We start from the raw sequence: 18756 nt of genomic DNA, 5'->3' as shown, positions 1-18756 counted from the left end.
GAAACAGCCTTGCCCTCTTTGGAGAAAGGGTAGAATTTGTTAAGATCTTGGAAAACGAACTTCTTTCCTCTAATGATGCTGAAAAACAGCAGCTCCTGGTGTGGATCAAAGTCCATAGTCAATTTGCCTTCTGGAAAGGGTGCTCAGTTTGGAAGCAAGATGTGGGTTCAAATCCTGATTCTGCCCCTTGCTACCTGAGAGACTGTGCCAAGTCACTTCGTCATCTGAACAATGATGGATGTGGGACTAGATGCCTGCCACCATCTCCCTCCAGCGCTTATGCTCTGAGTCTGTGATTCATGGAAGGTTGGAGTTGGGAGGGGTCTTAGGGAATACTAAATGCTCTCATTTAACAGAGAGGAAACTGATACCCAGAGACATTAAATGACTTCAGCAAGTCATCAAGCACTTATTAAGCACCTAGTGTGTGCACGGCACAGAGGATTTGGCCTCTTCCCTGGATGAGTTTCTAATCAGACAGCAAGGGCGTGGCAGAGCGAAGACCAGAGGCCAAGTGTCCTGGGCCCAGGACAAGGCTCTCAGTTCCATTCTGCACGGCCTCTCATGCTGACATCAGTTTTGTCTTCCTTTCAATCTGGGCCAGTTACTTTTCTGTCCCTTCCAGATCACAGCTCGTCAGTGCCGGGTGCTTCTTTCCATGTCATGTCCCCGGTTTGGTTGAGCTCCTTGACAGCAGGAGAGTTGTTATCCATCTTCATAGCCCTGATGCTCAGCGGCGCCTAGCACACAGTAGGCACTTAATGCTGCTGCTGTCCATTCTTCATCCTGGAAGAGGGCCAATGACATCACAGGTGAATTGGATTGAAGCCAAGGCAGAGCTGCAGAAGTCGTTGGCCTCATCGGTCGATCAGCCACTGGCTGTGTCCATCAGCAGTCTTCTGACTGAGTTGGGAAGGCCTACTCGGGTCCTCCATCTGGTCGTCCATTTGCCATGTAGACCTCATAAGAAATCCATTTGTGGTGACAGCTGCTGATTATCACTGATAGGAAAATGGCTGGACATATTCATTTTTTCCTCCTTAAAAATGAAGTATTAGGCCCTTTTCACCAACAGAGATGAGAAAATTACAGGGTAGTTACAGAAAGGAGAAATTTCAAAAAGCACTTTACTGTGAAACTCCCTTTTTCTCATTTCAGTCCAAATTTAACACTACGGAGATCTCATTGGGCACTGTCTGAAGTCCAAATGAAAATGTGACCCTCTTTGGGGGAGTGAAAGATGGGGGGAGGGAGGTGCAGGCCGAGAGGCCACTGCTGTGTATGGCTGAGTGTGCCAAGATCCTGAGGCATCCGTAGATTGTAAACTCCTGAAAGGTGGGCTGTGCTAACTGGGTCTCCCGGTTTTCTTTATTAAAAATCCTCATTCTTTTACATTTTATTTTACTTTTTTCTAAATTGCATGAAAAAACAAATTTTAACACTCTTTTTTTTTAATTTGAGTTTGATTTTCTCTCTTCCTCCCTCCTTGAGAAGGCAAGCAGTTTGCTGTAGATTATACATGTGCAGTCATGCAAAACATGTTTTCGTATTATTAAAAGTCTTCACGTGGGGAATGTTTGACCCCCTAGGAAAGATCTCCCTACAGACAGTGAGTGACTGCAGGGTCACTGAATCCTGCCTGGGAGAGGGGGAAGACCTGGATTAGCAAAAAAAAGCCTGATCTCCATCTGCTTCTGTTGTTTCTTCTCCTCTTCTCCAGCGCCGGCTTCGCTCCTGGTGCCAGCAAGGACGCCATCTCCGCCTTTGACTACCCGGGGCCAAAGCGCAAGCTCTACAGTGCCGTGCCTGGGAGACTGTTTGTTGTCGTAAAGCCATATCAACCTCAAGTCCATGGAGAGATCCACCTTCACCGGGGCGACAGGGTCAAAGGTCAGCTTCAGGTTCTGCTGTTGTCCTTGGTTTTTCCCCAGGTACTTACTTGCCCACCTGTGGCTGAATGCCCCGCTCTCAGGAGAGGCCTCTCAGTTCCCAAACTGTTCAGTCGTGTCCAACTCTTCGTGACCCCATTTGGGGTTTTCTTGGCAGAGACACTGGAGTGGTTTGCCTTTTCCTTCCCCAGCTCATCTTACAGATGAGGAAACTGAGGCAAACAAGGTGAAATGACTTGCCCAGGATCACACAGCTAGTAGATGTCTCAGGCTGGATTTGAAATCAGGAAGGGGAGTCTTTCTGATTCCAAGGCCAGGGCTCTACTCACTGCACCACCCAGCTGCCCCTGTTCCCAACACAGACGGTCATAGAATTGAGAGCCGGGAGGGACCTGAGAGGCCACATAGTCCAGCCTAATTCATTTCAGGCCCAGAGAGGTCAGGGAACTGGGACAAGGGAACACATGTGCTGAGGAAGCAGACGTGGCTTTGAACCGAGGTCTCTCAGTCTCCAGATACATCCCTTGCTCTTCTGGCTAACCCAGGCTGCCCCCCGTGTCTAGAAGCAGCAAATATTAGAACCCACCCATTCTATAGAGGGGAAAACTGAGATCGGGGAGAGTAACTGTTCCTCCAGGACACACAGTCATTTAGGAGCAGGGGAAGGGCTAGACCCCATGTCTTTCTCCTTGTTCCCATAACCTGTGGTGGGCTTGCTCCTAGGGCAGACATACTTGCCTTGTCTTACGGAGAAGCAGCGAAACATGTTTCCTAGGTCTGATTGTGAGTCAGCAAGGCAGGGCTTCAGAGCCTGCTTCTGACCCCTTAGATCTGTGACCCTGGACCCTGCCCCTTTCTGAGCCTTGGGTTCCTCACCTGTAAAATGGGCATAATGATGCCTGAGGTCTGTATCCTTCTGCGTGTGTGAGCTGTATATCTGTGGAGCATTTTGCAAACTTTGAAGGGCCATGAGAATCTCTGCTCCTCCACACCGTCATCCTTGTCCCCTCCTGGAGCTCCCTAGCCATGTGACTCTACATGGCGTCCCCCGCCCTCGTACCTGCCTCCCACTGCCCAGAGGCCCAGCTGGGCAAGCCTGCTGCTTCCTGTTTTCCCTGACTTCCAGCCGAGCCATGATCCCCGCCTGTTGGGGGCTTGCCAGGGGAGGGGACCTTCCTACTCCCTCGAGGAAGTCCAACCTGGCCAACCACAGGGGAGCCCAAGAAAGGATCTTCTCTCTCTGGTTTTGGGGGGGACCTCGGGGAGCCTTGGGGGGGACTAAGAGCCCCTGAGCTTCCTCATATCAGAATCCTCCAGTGTGGAAGCCATTCCAAAGCCATTAAATTGATGATGCAGGAAACTCAGGCATCTTAGAGACTAGAAAGCGGGTGCAGCAGCGGTCAGAGTCGGGGGGCAGTTAGAGAGGTGTTCGGGAGACGCCGTTTACCAGTTTGTCTTTCTGCTCAGTCTCCTGTGTCTCCTCCAAACGCTGATCCCCACCCTTTATTCTCATTCCTGTGCGACAGCCTGAGGCAGGAGTCTGTGGGTTCTTCAGGTCAGAGGGTCCTAGGGCTGAAGGACTCCTCAGGATCATGGAAGGAAAGGTCACACTACTAGTAGGCACCCAAGGCAGAATTTGAACCCAGATCCTCTGATTCTGGGCCATTGCTCCTTACCCTGTGCCACGGCTCCCGGGTAGGGACTTTAGGCACCATGAGGTCAGTGGCTGTGCTCTGGGCCCCACTGCTCCAGTCAGGGTCATATACAGGATTTGAACCCAGGTCATCCTGACTCCACTTCCAGCTGCCTGCCCCTTCTCCATGCTGGAACTGTCCCTAGCAATACTGGGTCCCAGGGCGTGGGTGGAAGACATCCTCACCTGGGATTCCTAAGGCAGATACAGTGTAGGCAAGGAGGGCGCCCCCTCACTTGGGAAGCCCTGGGAATCCCAGGGCTGTTGGGTGGCAGCGGGCAGGGACTCACGAGGCCATCCGGCGACTTCCCATTTTAATTCACGATTCTCACACACTAGCTGCTTAAACTTCTTTGTCCCTACCCTTTGAAGGGGTAAAATGGCTGTTAGGACCTTGCAAATTATGATGCCTGGAATCAGCACTCTGACTGCATGGGCCTAGGTACACCTGTGAGCCACACGGACCCTGTTTCATCTTTAGTGATACACACATGCACACACACATACACACACGCACATGCACACACACATTTTCCGAGGCACAATTTCCCTGAAAGTCCTTGGCCCAAAGCACAACCAAAGCACCCCCTGAGAAGTTCAGCTTAGCTGCAGCTTCTTCCCAGGTTCAGTGTTCAGGAATCCTCAGGCTTGGAAGCGGGAGCCCAGCGGAGGCAGAGCAGTCTGGGAGTGCAGGACCTGAGGACAGCGGTGCAGGGCTAAGGGCTAGGGAAGCCGTCCGCCACCCACTGCTGGCCTCCCCCACTTTTTTGCCATTGGCGGAGAGCAGTGTAAGCTGCGCGTTGGGGCTGACTTTCTTCCTGAATTATATCCTACAGGGGATGGGTGCCACAGGGAGGAAACCCTGCAGTTGGCTGTGCCCTGAGAAGGCCCTGACGTGGCAGGGGGCAGCTGCTCTGGAAGCAGGGAGGGGAAGGAGACCCTGATGGGTTGGGGTTGAGTGTGAGGTGGAGGGGGGAGGGGAGGAAGAACTGTTGTCTAATTAGGAGGTTGTATTGCTTCGCTAAAAATGCCTCCTGAGTCAACCCCTCAACGACATCATGCGTGTGCTGCTTGGGGTACAGTTAAGGCTAAGTATCATGTCTGTGTCCCCAGCAGTAAAAGCCCATCCCTCAGGGGGCTATCCTTGAGCCTGTCTACACTGGTGACCTCCTGCCTCACACTGCCCTGGCTTTCCAGTCTGTGGCTGGGAGGCTGCCTTATCTACACCATCCTGGCCTCCAGAGGCTGCTGAGGTCAGATTCTGGGCCACTAAAGGCCTTGCTTCCTGAGAAATGAATGATTGCATTTCATTATGAATTACTTCATAGCCTACAACTCCAAATCTCCTCCCTGCCCCCAAAACCCTCCTGCTGGATTGCTTACAATCTTTTCTTTTCCAGGTTTCTATTTCTGCTCACAATTATCTAAAAAGATAAAGGGAGTGAGGGTGACACCGCTGTAAAGCATTCCCTTCTCCCCGGAGGCCCAGGAGGGGCAGGGAGGGCTGTGGTATTTAAAAATGCCTTTGGGGGAGTCTTTGCTCCTTCCTGCTTTTCTGGTTCAGAACTATCTGCTTTCCCTGCTGGGAGAGTGGTCCCTAACTGTAAGAACTGAGCAAAGGAAGAGGAATGGCTGTCTGGGAAAGGACCATCTGGAATCAGAGGGGCTTCATGTGCGAGGTCCAAGTCCAGGAGCTGGGGAGGTCTAACAGCCCAACCTTCCACAGCAGCCTCCACCATATCCTGCCCCATCCCTCACCCTTCCATTCTGCTCAAGGCCAGGAGGTCACTGCAGGGCACCAGAAAGCACAATCCCCATTGAGTTGATTTGGGTACCATTTAGCTGCCCCTCACCAGCCGGCATCTTTGTCCATTCAGGCCGAGAATAAACACAGGATCTTTGTAGCGTTGTTTGTTCCAGCAGCAAACTTGCAATCTTTGTCATCGGAGGGCGGAAACATCATTGCTTCAATGAAACAGAGCCTTCAAGTGATGCCCATAGATGGGAGAAGAGTGTGGACTCCTGGGCTCTGGATCTCCTTGAATGGCATATAAATTACTGGGAAGCCAAAGCCTCTGGATGTTTGTGCACATGAGCACATGTACTGATTCACAATCTGGAGACCATTCTGGGGAATTTCAGCTCATTGAGGAGAAAACTGGGATCTGCTTTCCCCGGGCAGCACGCTTCGTATGCAATCCTTTTCAATATAATTTTTATGATTCAGAAAGGATAGTCCCTCCAAACTGTCTAAGGCCATCATTTCTGACCACATTCAAGTCACCATCCAAAGGAATGACCCCAGAGAAACCATGTGACCAGTTCATCCTTCCCATTCTTACTGTAGATGTCCAGCAAAGCTTTGTCCTTCATCTTCTCTCTCTCTCTCTCTCTCTCTCTCTCTCTCTCTCTCTCTCTCTCTCTCTCTCTCTCTCTCTCTCTCTCTCACTGTCTCTGTCTCTCTTTCTCTCTCTCTCTCTCTCTCTCTGTCTCTATCTCTCTCCCTCTCCCTCTCTCTCCCTCCCTCCCTCCTCCTCCCTCCCTCCTCCTCCCTCCCTCTCCCACCTCATTGACTCCATGGCTTCACAGATCACCTATGACACCAATGAGGATATCAATATGTATCTGTCTCCTGACTCCATTCCCAGCTGCCTACTGGATATCACTTGGATATCCTACTAACATCAAACTCAGCAGACCCAAAACCAAACTTACCTTCCACTACAAACCTGGTCTTCCTCCCAACCTCCTCATTTCTTTGGAAGGGACCACCATCCTTCCTGGTTCACGGCCTCATAGGATCATAATTTTGGGGGGCTGGAAAGAACCTTGGAGTTCATCGATTCCAAACCCTTCATTTTATAGATGAAGCATCTGGGGCCCAGAAAGGCTGTGACTTGCTCAAAGTCTCCTAGACTCACACTCAGTTCTTCCCGACTCCAAGTCCTGTGATCAATTCCATGTGTTGTATTTAGCATTGACTCCTCTTGGCCTCTTCCCCTTTTCTCAGCCCTCACCTCCTGTCCATTCACCAGCCAGGTTGATTCTGCCTCCATAACATGGTTCCCATGTGTTCCCTCCTCTCCACTAACAGGCGCCCCTCTCGTTCAGCTACTCATCAGATGTTGCCTAGACTAACATAGTTGCCTCTTCATGTCTCTCCTTTTTCTATTTCATCCTTCATAGAGTTACCAAGATGAGCTTATGCACAAGTATGACCATAGCATTTCCCCTACCCTCACTCAGAAACCTTCTCTGACCCCCTGTTGCCTCTAGGACAAAATATAAGCTACTTAGACTAGTGATTAAAGCCTTCCACAGTCTGGCTCCAACCTCCCTTTCTGACTTTGTTCTCTTTATTATGTGACAATTCAAGGCAAACTGGACAACTGGGGTTCCCCACTCCCTTTCATCCTGCATTCTCCTGACTTCGGGAAAACGATCACTAAACTTCTCATGTTCCAGGCTGGCTCTGTTCCTTACTGTCTGCATGATGTGGGCAAGCCACTTAGCCACTCTGTGCCTCAGTTTCCTCATCTGTCAAATAACAGTTGCACCCTCTAGTCCACAAGGTTCTTGTGACCTCAGTGCTTTGTAAACTTGTGGAGAAGCAGCCTATAAGCATACACTGCTGGTAAGTTATCTCATCATCTTTTACGAAGGAGACCATGGTGAGCAGAGAACCGAAGCCTGTGAGGCATAAGGACTTTCTGTCAACCCAGCCGAGATGACAGCGTCTCTCAAGTGCCTAGAATATAATAAGGTATCTCAGAGGTTTGTGCGGACCGTCAAGGCCAGACAAGTCATCAGTCACCATTGACCGAGCAGTTCCTCTGTTCATAGGCATGGGGGAGGTGGTGAGGAAAGGGTACCAGGAAGTACCAAGAAGGGGCCCCTTACAGTTTAGCAGGGGAGAGAAGATCCACTTACATACATGTGCACGCTGACGATGAGTTACGCAGTAACAGTGTGGCGGTAAATGAGCTTCTGCACAGTGACCCGTGCTGCGTGGCTGAGGGAGTGGCAGAAATGAAGTCTATGAGTTCTGAGGATCCCAAGCTCGCTCTGACCTTTCATAGTCAGGGAAGGCTCCCGGAGGCAGTGCGATAGGAGCCAGTTGGGGAATCTCATGGCGAATTTAGCCGAGCATCAGAGGTGTTGCTGGTGGGCCTTGAGCAGAGGCACAGGGGAGGAAAGCCTGGAGTCTGATCAGGGCCGAGTGAATGGAGGACCAGACTGGCTCGAAGCCTTTGTGTAGGGCGCTTGGAGGAAGTGAGTCTGAAAGAAGCCGCACGGGGTCTCACCAAAGATGCTGAGGACTTTGGCCTTGTTCCTGAAGGCATCTGGGAGACATTGTGGGTTTTCCAGGCATGTGTTTGAGTGGAGCATTTTGCAGCTGAGCTCACTTCACAGCCTCTAGGGAGAGGAGACATCCCCTGAAGGAGGCCAGGCAGGTGGTCAGGGTCACAATAAGGGATGCAAAGCAGGACGCGGATGAAAGCAGATTGGCCCGACTCGGAGGCTCGAGGGGCGGGGGAGAGCACGGCCAGAGACGACTCAAGCCTTGGGACTGTGCCCGTATTGTGACCCGCTGGGCAGCAGAGGTGAAGAAAGGGAAGGAGCTGGCTTGACTGTGACGGTTTTGAATTCAAGAACGAAAAACCACTTATTAAGCACCTACTGTGTACCACCCCATGCAAAGGACAGCATACAAAGAGAAAAAAGTGAGGCGCCCTCCCTTTTTCTCAAGAGACCTACACTCAACTTGGAAGGGATGGTGCATGGTGACAAGATCGGCTGCCAAGCAAGCAGGAAGGCTCTGGAGGCCTCTGGGGAACGTGCAGGTTGGATGGCAAGGCCCCGCACCTCCGGCTTCCTCAGGAGGTCAGCTAACAGTGCTGGCAGTGGGGGCAAGGGTTTGGGTCTGCATGGCACAGAGGTAGTGTAGATGGCAGGGCAAGAGGATTTTAGGATTTGGGCAGATGATAAGGTTGCATGGTTTCCCATCTCATCTAAGCCGTCATCATTGTCACCATCCTCATCATCCTGGCTAGGCGGCACAGTAGATAGAGCTCTGGACTTGGGTTTGGGAAGACCTGAGTTCAAATGTGACCTCAGAAACTTACTAGCCATGTGACCCTTGGCAAGTCACTTAACCTCTGCCTGCCTCAGTTTCCTCATCTGTAGAATGGGAATCATAATGCCACTTACATCCCAAAGTTGTTATAAAGATCAAATGAGGTAATATTTGTAAGGTGCTTTGCTATATAAAAGTTAGCTTTTATTATAACAATAATATCTACTGTAACTATTGACTGTTAAAAAACTATTAGTATAATAAAGTAATATTATAATAGCTAGAATTTATGAGTGCTTTAAGGTTTGTAATGCATTTATAAACACTGTCACAAGACCTCTGGTTATTGATAGTGGTATTATCCCTATTTTGCAAATGAAGAAACTGAGACAGAGGTTAAATTTCTGCTTTGGGTCACAAAGTCAGGAAGTGTCAGAAACTGGATTTGAGCTCGGTTATTCATGACTTCATGTCCAGCACTCCATCCACTGTGCCACCTCACTGGGCGGACAGTCAGGCAAGCTGGGTGGGCTCTGAGCAGCCCCTAGCAGGGGAGAAGACAAATGAGGAAGACAAGAGGGTAGAGCAGCCCCATGGGGGGTCATTGCCTCACTGCCTGCACGATGAACAGCAAGCACAGGAATATGTATATGGACTGATGCACAATGAAGCAGGCAGAACCTAGTGAAAGGTCTACTTATTGAGCACAGCCATTAGCAACAGAATAGTAAAAACCAAATACGATGCAATGAGAGCCACGGAGCTTGGCCCTAAAAAGGAAAGATTAGGAGGGGGTTGACAGGATAGCCAAGGGCACGCCCAGCAGTGAGGTACAAATGGGGGACTGGAATTCAGGCCTTGGTGGTCATCTCTCCAAAGATGAGAGCCAAAACCGTAAGCAGTGGGGAACCACGGAAGGAATGCTGTCTGGCATCTGATAGCCTGGGTCTGCCACTTAGACCTAAAGCAGGTCACTGTCTCACCCTCAGCCTCAGTGTCCTCATCTGTAAAATAGGGTTAGGTCTGAATCGGTAAACACAGATCAAAGAGATTTAGCTAGGGGGATTAAGAGGCAGCGGGCAGCTCAGAAGAGACTAGAATTTTAAACCCCTACCCAGTCATAATCTAGGATCCCATGAGTCAATGAGATTGCCACAGCAGGAGGAAGGAGACTTTGAATCCCCACACTCTAAAGAAAGTAACTCTAACCACAGGTGTGCTTGGGCTTCCAGCTCATGTTCAGAGACCGGGGCCATTAAAAAGTCAATAATCATCTACAGCCCAGTGAGTGATTGCTGCTTCTACCACTTTGATTGGATTGGACTTTTTTTTTTTTTGCTCTGGCCAGGACACTGTATTGTGCTGACTCAGCTTTCTCAAACCTGCCGACCTCCACAAAGCTGGCTCACTGGGGGCTGAATGCAGAATCCATTTTCAGAGACTCCAGGTGTCAGTTTGAATCCAGGAATGCCATGACTGCAAATGTTCTGAGCATTAGAGAAACATTTGCACCTTTGTCTGTGACCCACAGAGGACTGGATAGTGAAGCTTAAAAAAAAAATCCCCCTTCAGAAGATCAATTGGAAAACAGGCCTTAAATGAATGGGTGACTTGAGTGGGCGGTAGCTTATGAGCTGGCCTCCTTTTTCTCTCTTCAAGCTAAACTGTCACTCCCTTATCTCATTAATGGCTTTGCACCATCAATCACTGCCTGGCTGAGGTTCCTTGTGAAGACTTTGAGCAAGAAATGTCAACCTGAGAGAGAGACTCTGGCAGCTTCAGAGATCAGTTCCTTCCAGAGAAATATCAACACTCTGGCCCAAAATGTTATGACCTGACAGTTGGGTGATAACAACTGGTCTGGGAAATTTTCCAGAGAAGCTCCATACAAGCCGCGCAATATGTCTAAATTCATTGGCCATGATGAAGTGGGGTACCACGGCTGATGACAGCCTGAACATCCTGTGATTTGGTATTCCCAGAGTTCAGGAATGGGGGAGGCTTCCTGATAGGGCTCACACTAAGGGAGAGAGGGTCAGGCACAGAGCCAGAGGAGGTGGCTTCCTCTATGAGACAGCCTCACTGATCCAAGAGCTAGATTCTGAGACACAGCTCATGGTTTGATTTTGTTTTTTTAGAGTTTGTTTTTTAAGAATTCATTTCATTTTTTAAAAAACTAGTTTTATTTGTACCTCCCTTCTTCAAATAGGTGGGAGGTTTGGGGTGTAAAACACTACGTACAATGTCAGATTTGATAGATGTGAAAACATTTTTGTTCTAAAAAATTGCTTTCTGAGGGGGGAGGAAGGAGGAATATGTTGGGAAGTGTAGATGATTTGCAAAAGTAGTTTTTAAGAAAAACAGTTTATTGATGCCCTTTATTTTTACCTAATGGTCATGTCTGGATCTATGCAGCCATCACCCACCAGTCTGCCAAGATTGTATCTTCCTTTGTAATGAAGAAAAAATAGTTAAGTAAAGAAACTGCTGCCAATGACTGCATGATCACCCTTCTGCCCCTGTAGACCTTGTCTCACTGTGGAGAGAAAGGAACCCTGATTCCTTCTGAAGAGACAGCATTCTCTGTTGCAGTCAGCCTGACTTGGATACCCGTGTGAAATCCAGATGTGTGCTGCACTCACTCCTTTCACTTTCACTAAAGGAACACAAGTTGCTTTCCTTTCTCTGCTTCCTGCTTACCTTGAGAAATTATTCATGCCTTTTCTTCATTCCAGCAGTGCTAGGGTTAGGTCTGAATCGATAAACACAGATTAAGGAGATTTAGCTAGGGGGATTAAGAGGCAGCAGGCAGCTCAGAAGAGACTACGACATTTGCATAAATTAGGGAGATTAGAACTAAAGAGAAGGGGGTCTAGGATGGGCTTTGAATTGGAAATAAAAGACTATATGATGCTAAGCAATGAAGGTATACATCTCCATTCCTGTATATCAAAAAAAGAAACGGTCCACCAATCCATCGATGGGCATTTATTAAGAGCTTACTGGGTTCCAGTTCCTATTGAAGGACCCAATCTAGAGGTTATTGCCATATCCAGGAGGACGGAATAGGAACAGGGAGAAGAGGCCCCATCAAACAGAAGGAAAGAACACGTGGGGCTGAAAGAGGGGTTCAAGTTTGATTCCATTCAGTTGAGGTGCTATGTACATATATGTTATACAGAGAGAGAGAGAGAGAGAGAGAGAGAGAGAGAGAGAGAGAGAGAGAGAGAGAGAGAGAGAGAGAGAAAAGCTCACTTTCCATTGGAACTACCCCAGAATGGTTTGCACTGGTCCAGGAAGTAGTGTGGTATTGTAGGATGAATGTACTGCATTTCTCTTCAGAAGACCTGGGTTCAAATCTTCCCTCCATCACTACCTGTGTGACCCTGGGCATGTTCCTTCCGGAACTCCAACTAGTGGTTGGACTAGATTGCCTCTAAGGTCCCTTTCAGCCTGTGGGAGGGAGCCACCCTGACTGGAAGTCTCCAAACCAATGCCAAAGGGCCACTTGGGAACAGGGTTCATTTTCAGACACAAATTGGGCTATACACTTCTGAGGCCCCTTGCAGTTAGGGGATTCTGAGCTCCTAGGACTAATTCCATCCCAGGCCTTTGTTATGTTTGAATGGAAGCTCCCTGTGGGCAGGAACCGTCTCACTAGGTATTTGTGTTCCTGGTGCTCATTGCATCTGGTATAGCATAAATACTAAATAAATGCTTTTTTCATTCAAGTCAGGTCAGCAGACATGCATTAAGCACCTACTGTGTGCCAGGCACTGTGCTAAGTACTAGAAATTTAAAGAAAGGAAATAAAGAGGCTTCACTTTCACAGAGCTTGTGATCTAATAGGGGCAAGGGGGTGGGTATGTCCTGTAAGCAATTATGTACAAATAAGAGAAATGATCAAATAATCCCCTATCCTCGTTTGAAACACTCCGCTGACCCAGAAGTCCACCTGGGTGCCCCCCCCCGGATCAGTGAGTGAGGAGCCAAGTGGATCCACAGCCCAGAACCCTGGGTGATTCTGAGCCAGGTCTGAAGCCCGGCTGACACCTCCTGGCAGACCCCTGAGCCAAGAATCACATCGGCTGGCATCTGTCCCTGCCAAACCAGCAGCAGGTGATGGGTGACACCTCCTAGGTGCTCCCAGGGCCAGGACGCACAGGTGGGAAAGGGCAGTGGTCCCCTTCAAGTCAGTTCTGCAGGACACTGCACCCATTGACCTCTGAGAGTAGATTGGTTCCATCTTGCCCCTTTTCGTGAGTGAATTAGTCACTCATCTTGGTGTTTCAGAGAAAGCAGCCTCAGGTAGAAGAGGTGGTATTCTTAGTGGGAGTAGCCTTGTCTGATTGTTTCAGGTGGTGCTGCCTGCCTCTACAGCAGGGCTGTTCATTTCTTCAGGGTTGAGACGAACGAAGCATGGCATCTCCCTTATAACTGAGTATGGTGTGGGTGTGTAATCTGTGTTCAGTAAATATGAGTGGAATCACAGGATGCTGAAGTCATGGAGACCTTAAAGACACATTGAGGGCCATCCCCCTATTTAAGAGAGGAGGAAAACTGGCAGTTCAGAAGAAAGCGAGATCTGAGCAAGGCCACATGCTCCTCCCATGACCAAGCTAGGACTGGAACCTGAGCCCCATGATTGCTAGTCCATGGCTGTTTCCATAAACTGGTGAACAGGCCCGGGGGCAGGGACAGTGGACTCCTACTGGGGACCTGGGTTCAAATTCCCCTCTAAGGGTTTGAGCATTATGACTCAACAGAAAACTACAAGAAAACTTAGGCTGCATTAAGAAAAGAAGAGAGTTTAGCATGGAGCAGATGGTAATTCCATTGTATGTCGTCCTGATTTGCCACATTTACAGTATCGTGTATTGTGTTCGCCTCTGGGTGACACATTGTAAGAAGAACATTGGTAAGCTGGAGCGTGTCTATAAAGTGGCGAGCAAAAGGGGACAGGACAGGAGAAGTGGCCACATGAGGACCAGGTCAACAAATTGAGCGTGCTCAGTGTGGAGCTAAGCAGCCTTAAGGGGCCATGAAAGTATCTCTAGAAGAGCCAGAGGCAAACTGAGCTTTATGGAAGAGAAATCTTCCTGACACTCAGAGCTACGCAAATGGGCTGGGAAGGACTGGGCTCCCCACTGTGGAGGCCTTTAAGCACAGCCTTGGTGACTTCTCTCGGGGATGCTGTAGAGAGAACCCCAGCTCAGGAGAAGGTGGGGCTAGACACTTCTGAGGTCCCTTCCCATTGTAAGATCACCATCTCTGCTGCCCGGTGATGGTCATTGTTGACTGACTGGGAGCCTGTATATTTTTCCAGACTGGGGCATGTTGGTGGGTACAGTAGTGGAAGCTCTGTGAGTGGCTTTAATGTGAGCCTTTAGTAATTATTCCTGAATGAAGCTGAGCTGGGGAGGGAAAGGGAGAGTCATAGGCTTGGCTGCAGAGAAATACAGAACCCTGAGTGAATGGGATGTGTTCAACCGGGGCATCCCCCGGGCACCCTGAGCACAGCCACATTGTGTGAGTGGGGCCCTGGGTCTATACATAAGCACTAGGACTGTTTTCTTTTTCTGTCTGAAATGGTTTTCTTTATGGCATTAATCTTCCTAAAGTGAATAATCAGTCTTCCCTAACCCCCACCAAAAAAAAAAAAAAGAAAAAAGTTGGCAGGAAAGAGCCACGACAGCTCAGTGACATTTCCATTGACAGCCTGAAAACGTCGAGGAAGCCGAGAGAGGGCAGGGGAACACATTTATTTTCTGGTTCTGTCTCATGTAGGTAATAGGCTCTTCTCAGTGCTTTGGGAACAGGAGCAAAGACAAGGAAAGGCAGGGATGGGAAAGTGGATGTCAGCAATCCCCCATACTGGGCCCAGGGTGGAGGAAACCATATCCCCCAGCACACATGTATACATGTACACACACGCACACATATATACATACATGCACATTCACACTCGTACCAGCTTCTCCCTGAGACAAGGGCCCATTTTTTATTTAACACTGATGTTCTTCAGGTAATGTACAGCAGCTAGATGCTGGAACCCAGTCTCCCAAGAACTTAAACTGGGTACCACCCACAGGACCTTGGAGAGCCCCTCATGGGCGGGAACAGGCAGTATCACATTGCAAGGCAGAAAAGGCATAGTCAGCCTCCAGCCTCATCATTCAAGTGAAACTTCACTCCCCAATGTTACTAATAAAATCTCACCTGCCAGATCTTGTAGACTCTTCTCCATCCCCATCTTTCTGGAGCTTCTCACAATGTCAAGCATCCCCTCATCCTGGATACTCTCTTGTCATTCGATCTTTGGGCCACCGTTCTCTCCTGGTTTCCTCCCCGTCTGCCTGCTGCTCAGTCTTCTCCACTGTGTCTTCATGGCATCTCAAACTCAGCATGTCTAAAGCAGAACTCATTGTCTTCCCCCCAAACCTTCCCCTCTTCCAGCTTCCCCATTTCTGCGGAGGACACCACCATCTTCCCAGTTACTCAGGCTCGTCATTTCAATGTCACCTTTTTCCCTCCCACACTCTCTCCCTCCATATCCAATGACTGGCCAAATTTGGATATTTCTACCTTCAAAATCCCTTCTAAATGCATGTGCTCACCCTGCTGCCCTCACCCCAGGGCAGGCCCTCATCACCTCCCACCTAGACCTCTGCTAATTGTCTTTGAATTGTTCCCTCTGCTTGAAGTCTCTCCCCAGACCAGTGCATCTGGCACTCAGCTGCCTAAGTGATTTTTCCCAAAGTGCTTGGGGGAGGAGATTAAGCAGTTATTATGTGTGTCAGGCACAGTGCTAAGCGCTTGAAATACAAATACAAGCCACCAAGACAGCCTTGTCCTCGAGGAATATATATTCTCTTGGAGAAGACAAAACATAAAGGATGCTGGAAGATGGATGGGGGGACTCACAGCAGTTATGGAGATGTCAGGGAAGTGACTGGGAGGCCTGTGCTCCCCCAAGATAAGGCAAAAACTTGCCTATCAGAGATGAGGCTTGCATCACAGTCATAGCAACACTCGACTTGGATAGATCTGCAGTCCACCAAAACCCCCAGATTCTTTCCTGACAAAATGCACCAGCCATCCTCCCCTACCTCTATCCTGTACTTGTGAAGGTTATCTTTGAATTTCTAGAATGTATAGTTTCTTTTCTTTTTTTCTCTACTCATCTTTGAAAATAGACTTAAGTAGTCACATTGCTAGGTCAAAGGGTATAGGTAGTTTCATAGCTATTTGGGCCTAATTCCAGATTGCTCTCCAAAACAGTTGGATCAGTTCACAACTCCACCAACAGTGAATGTGTCCCAGTTTTTCCACATTCCCTCCAATATTTGTCACATTCCCCTTCAATCATTTTAGCCAATCTGGTAGGTATAAAATGATATCCCAACATTGTTTTAGTCTGCATTTCTCTAATCAATAATGATTTAGAGCATTTTTATATGACTATAAATTGTTTTGATTTCTTCATTGGAAAATTGCCTGTTCATATCCTTTGACAATTTATCAATTGGGGAATGATTTGTATTCTTATATGTGTGTGTGTGTGTGTGTGTGTGTGTGTGTATGTGTGTGTATATATATCCTTATATATTTTAGGTATGAGACCTTTACCTGATAGACTAGCTATAAAAATTTTCCCCAAAATTTCTACTTTCTTTCTACTCTTGGCTATATTTGTTTTATTTGTACAAAACTTCTTAAATTTCATGTAATCAAAATGATCCATTTTACATTTAATTTTGTTCTCTATCCATAAGTCTGATAAGTAATAGAGTCCATGTTCTTCGAATTTTCTTGTAAAATCTCTTTTCCTATCTAGGTCATGTATCTATTTTGACCTCATTTTGGTAAATGGTGTGAAATATTGGTACAATTTCCATTTAAGCCTTAATCGGACTCGAGTCTTTGTGTCTGGTGAGCAGAGTTCTCCGTCTTTCTCATTCTGCCCTCCCAGTCCCCTCACACTTATGGGTGGAGACGGTGGCCAGCCGGGAGCCCCTGGGTTCTTTGCTCTGGGTCATCTGCAAAGTCTCCAGGAACAATTGTTGATACACGGATGTCAGAATTCTGTGGAATCTTAGCTGCTTCTTCCCCAGCCCAAAAGGAAAGTACCCCTCAAGATATGTAGGCCCAAACTGATGCCACCCCCTATGGCCTTTTTCTCTGCTTCTTACCTCATGACTGGGGAATAGAAGGACCTTTGTCATATAAACTAGTTGATGACGATGGTGGTGATGGTGGTGAATGTTAGTGTTGATGTCATGAAGGTTTACAAATTGCTTTACATGTATTATCACATTTGAGAATTAAGGGGTGTGATACCAGAACAGAAAATACCAATCCCCAGTGTGCAGAAGCTGGTGTGATCCCCACACCCCAAAGTCGGTTCCCCACGCTTTTCTCCATCCTGCTGTCAGTGTGTGAAATTCAGGCGGAGATGAAGGACAGCAATTCCTTTTCTGTGTTAAATGAATGGCTAGCATATAGGTTTTCCCTTTCATAAATTTTCTGGTCTCCCTGGTCAGTACAGTTGTGAGCAAGTGATTGTTTATCCTTTAAAAAGTGATGGGTGGGGGGATCTAGGTGGCACAGCCCTGGAGTCAGAAGGACCTGGGTTCAAATCCAGCTTCAGACACTTGACACTTACTAGCTGTGTGACCCTGGGCAAGTCACTTACCTTTGTCCTCTCTAAAATGAGGACAACTAGCACCTCCCTCCCAGAGTTGTTTTGCTGCATCCGTGGAGATATACATAAAGCACTTTATAAGCTTTAAAGTGCTGTGTAAACACCAGATGGTATTATTACTCTTGTCATTGTTATTGGTAATGCGGTCATTGTGGTGGGAGTGGGCTCGGTTAATCCTGGAAATGGAAATGACCTTCACAGCCCCTCCTTGAAAGACCAGCTCCTCCACCATATTCCCCCCAAGCAGTTGGCCCCCAGCCTTTGCTTGAAGACCTCTGGGGAGGGGAAGGCTCCACCTTCCCACTCCCTCAGTGGCCCGCAGCTGACTCTTAGCTAGGGGCAGCCAGGTGGCTGGCCATAGTGCACAGAGCACTAGGCCTGCTGAATCCAAATCTGGCCTCAGGCTCCTGTTAACTGTGTGACCCTGGCCAAGGCACTTCATCCCCTTTGCCTCAGTTTCTTCATCTATAAAATGAGCTGGAGAAGGACAGGGCAAACCACTCCAGCGTCTCTGCCAAGGAAATCCCAAATAGGGTCACGAAAAGTCAGACACGATTGAAATGAGCAGCGACAGAATTGTCATTTTCTGGGCCTAGATTCCTCAGTCTGCCTCAACAGCTTCCACCCATTGCTTCGAGCTGGGCCCGGTGGGGCCGAGCAGAACCAGATGCCCAGATGGTTGTTCTGCTGCAGGCAGCTTGCTGATGGGGAGCGGCTCCCCGAGTCTCCCCTCCAGTGCCCAGTGGGCCTGTCTTCAGTTTTAGCTCCTAACGTCCTGGGAGCCCGGTGGGGCCCTGCGTTGGTGAAGGGTGGCTGGACTCCATCGAGTTGGCATGGATTTCCTGGCGTAGAAAGCTGCTTCTGAGGACTGTTTCACTAGGCGGGGGATGTGCAGCCACATCCGACTCCTAACTTTTTTGTTCTTCAGATCCTGAAATGCAGCTCTTGTAAAGCCAGCATTTTATTAACTGCCTGGCTCATCGTTCCACTGACCTTCAGCACCAAGTCAGCATGGCTCTGGCCTGGTTTTAGCTTTGCAGCTTCCCTGTCTGGTTGAGAAGAGAACCAGGCTGGGGACTCGGTGACATTTCTCATTTACAGCTCCCCGCATCTGCCAGGTGTTCTTCACAATTAACCTCTCAGAGATGAGTGGGGAAGAGGGGACTGCCACCTGGATGTGTTCTGAGGATGCTCAAGGGGGTTGGGTTAGGCCTTTTCAGCTTTGTGGACAGAGCTTTCTTCCTCTGTCATAGGCTGCCTGAAACAGATCTAACACTTAGCTTTACCAGGCGCTGGAGCTAAAGCATTTCATTTGAGTATTACAACCGACATTTGAGATGCTCAGTGGTACAGTGGACAGAGGACCAGCCTTAGAGTCGGGAAGAACTGAGTT

At 48.6% G+C, this 18756-nt stretch overlaps 1 protein-coding gene across 1 annotated transcript in view; it reads left to right on the top strand.

Moving 5' to 3' along the window:
- The window catches only part of SHANK2 (SH3 and multiple ankyrin repeat domains 2), a 730263-nt gene that overhangs the window by 294858 nt on the left and 416649 nt on the right, over window positions 1-18756 (top strand). The window contains 1 exon segment of the mRNA XM_078148660.1: window positions 1721-1890. Within this exon segment, the coding sequence (XP_078004786.1) occupies window positions 1721-1890 (170 nt within the window).

Source organism: Phascolarctos cinereus, unplaced genomic scaffold (assembly GCF_003287225.1).
Source record: "Phascolarctos cinereus isolate Bilbo 61053 unplaced genomic scaffold, phaCin_HiC Scaffold_9;HRSCAF=440, whole genome shotgun sequence".
Lineage (NCBI taxonomy): Eukaryota > Metazoa > Chordata > Mammalia > Diprotodontia > Phascolarctidae > Phascolarctos > Phascolarctos cinereus.
The sequence above is the reverse complement of the archived record's forward strand: the minus strand, read 5'-3'. Positions and strand labels throughout refer to the sequence as shown.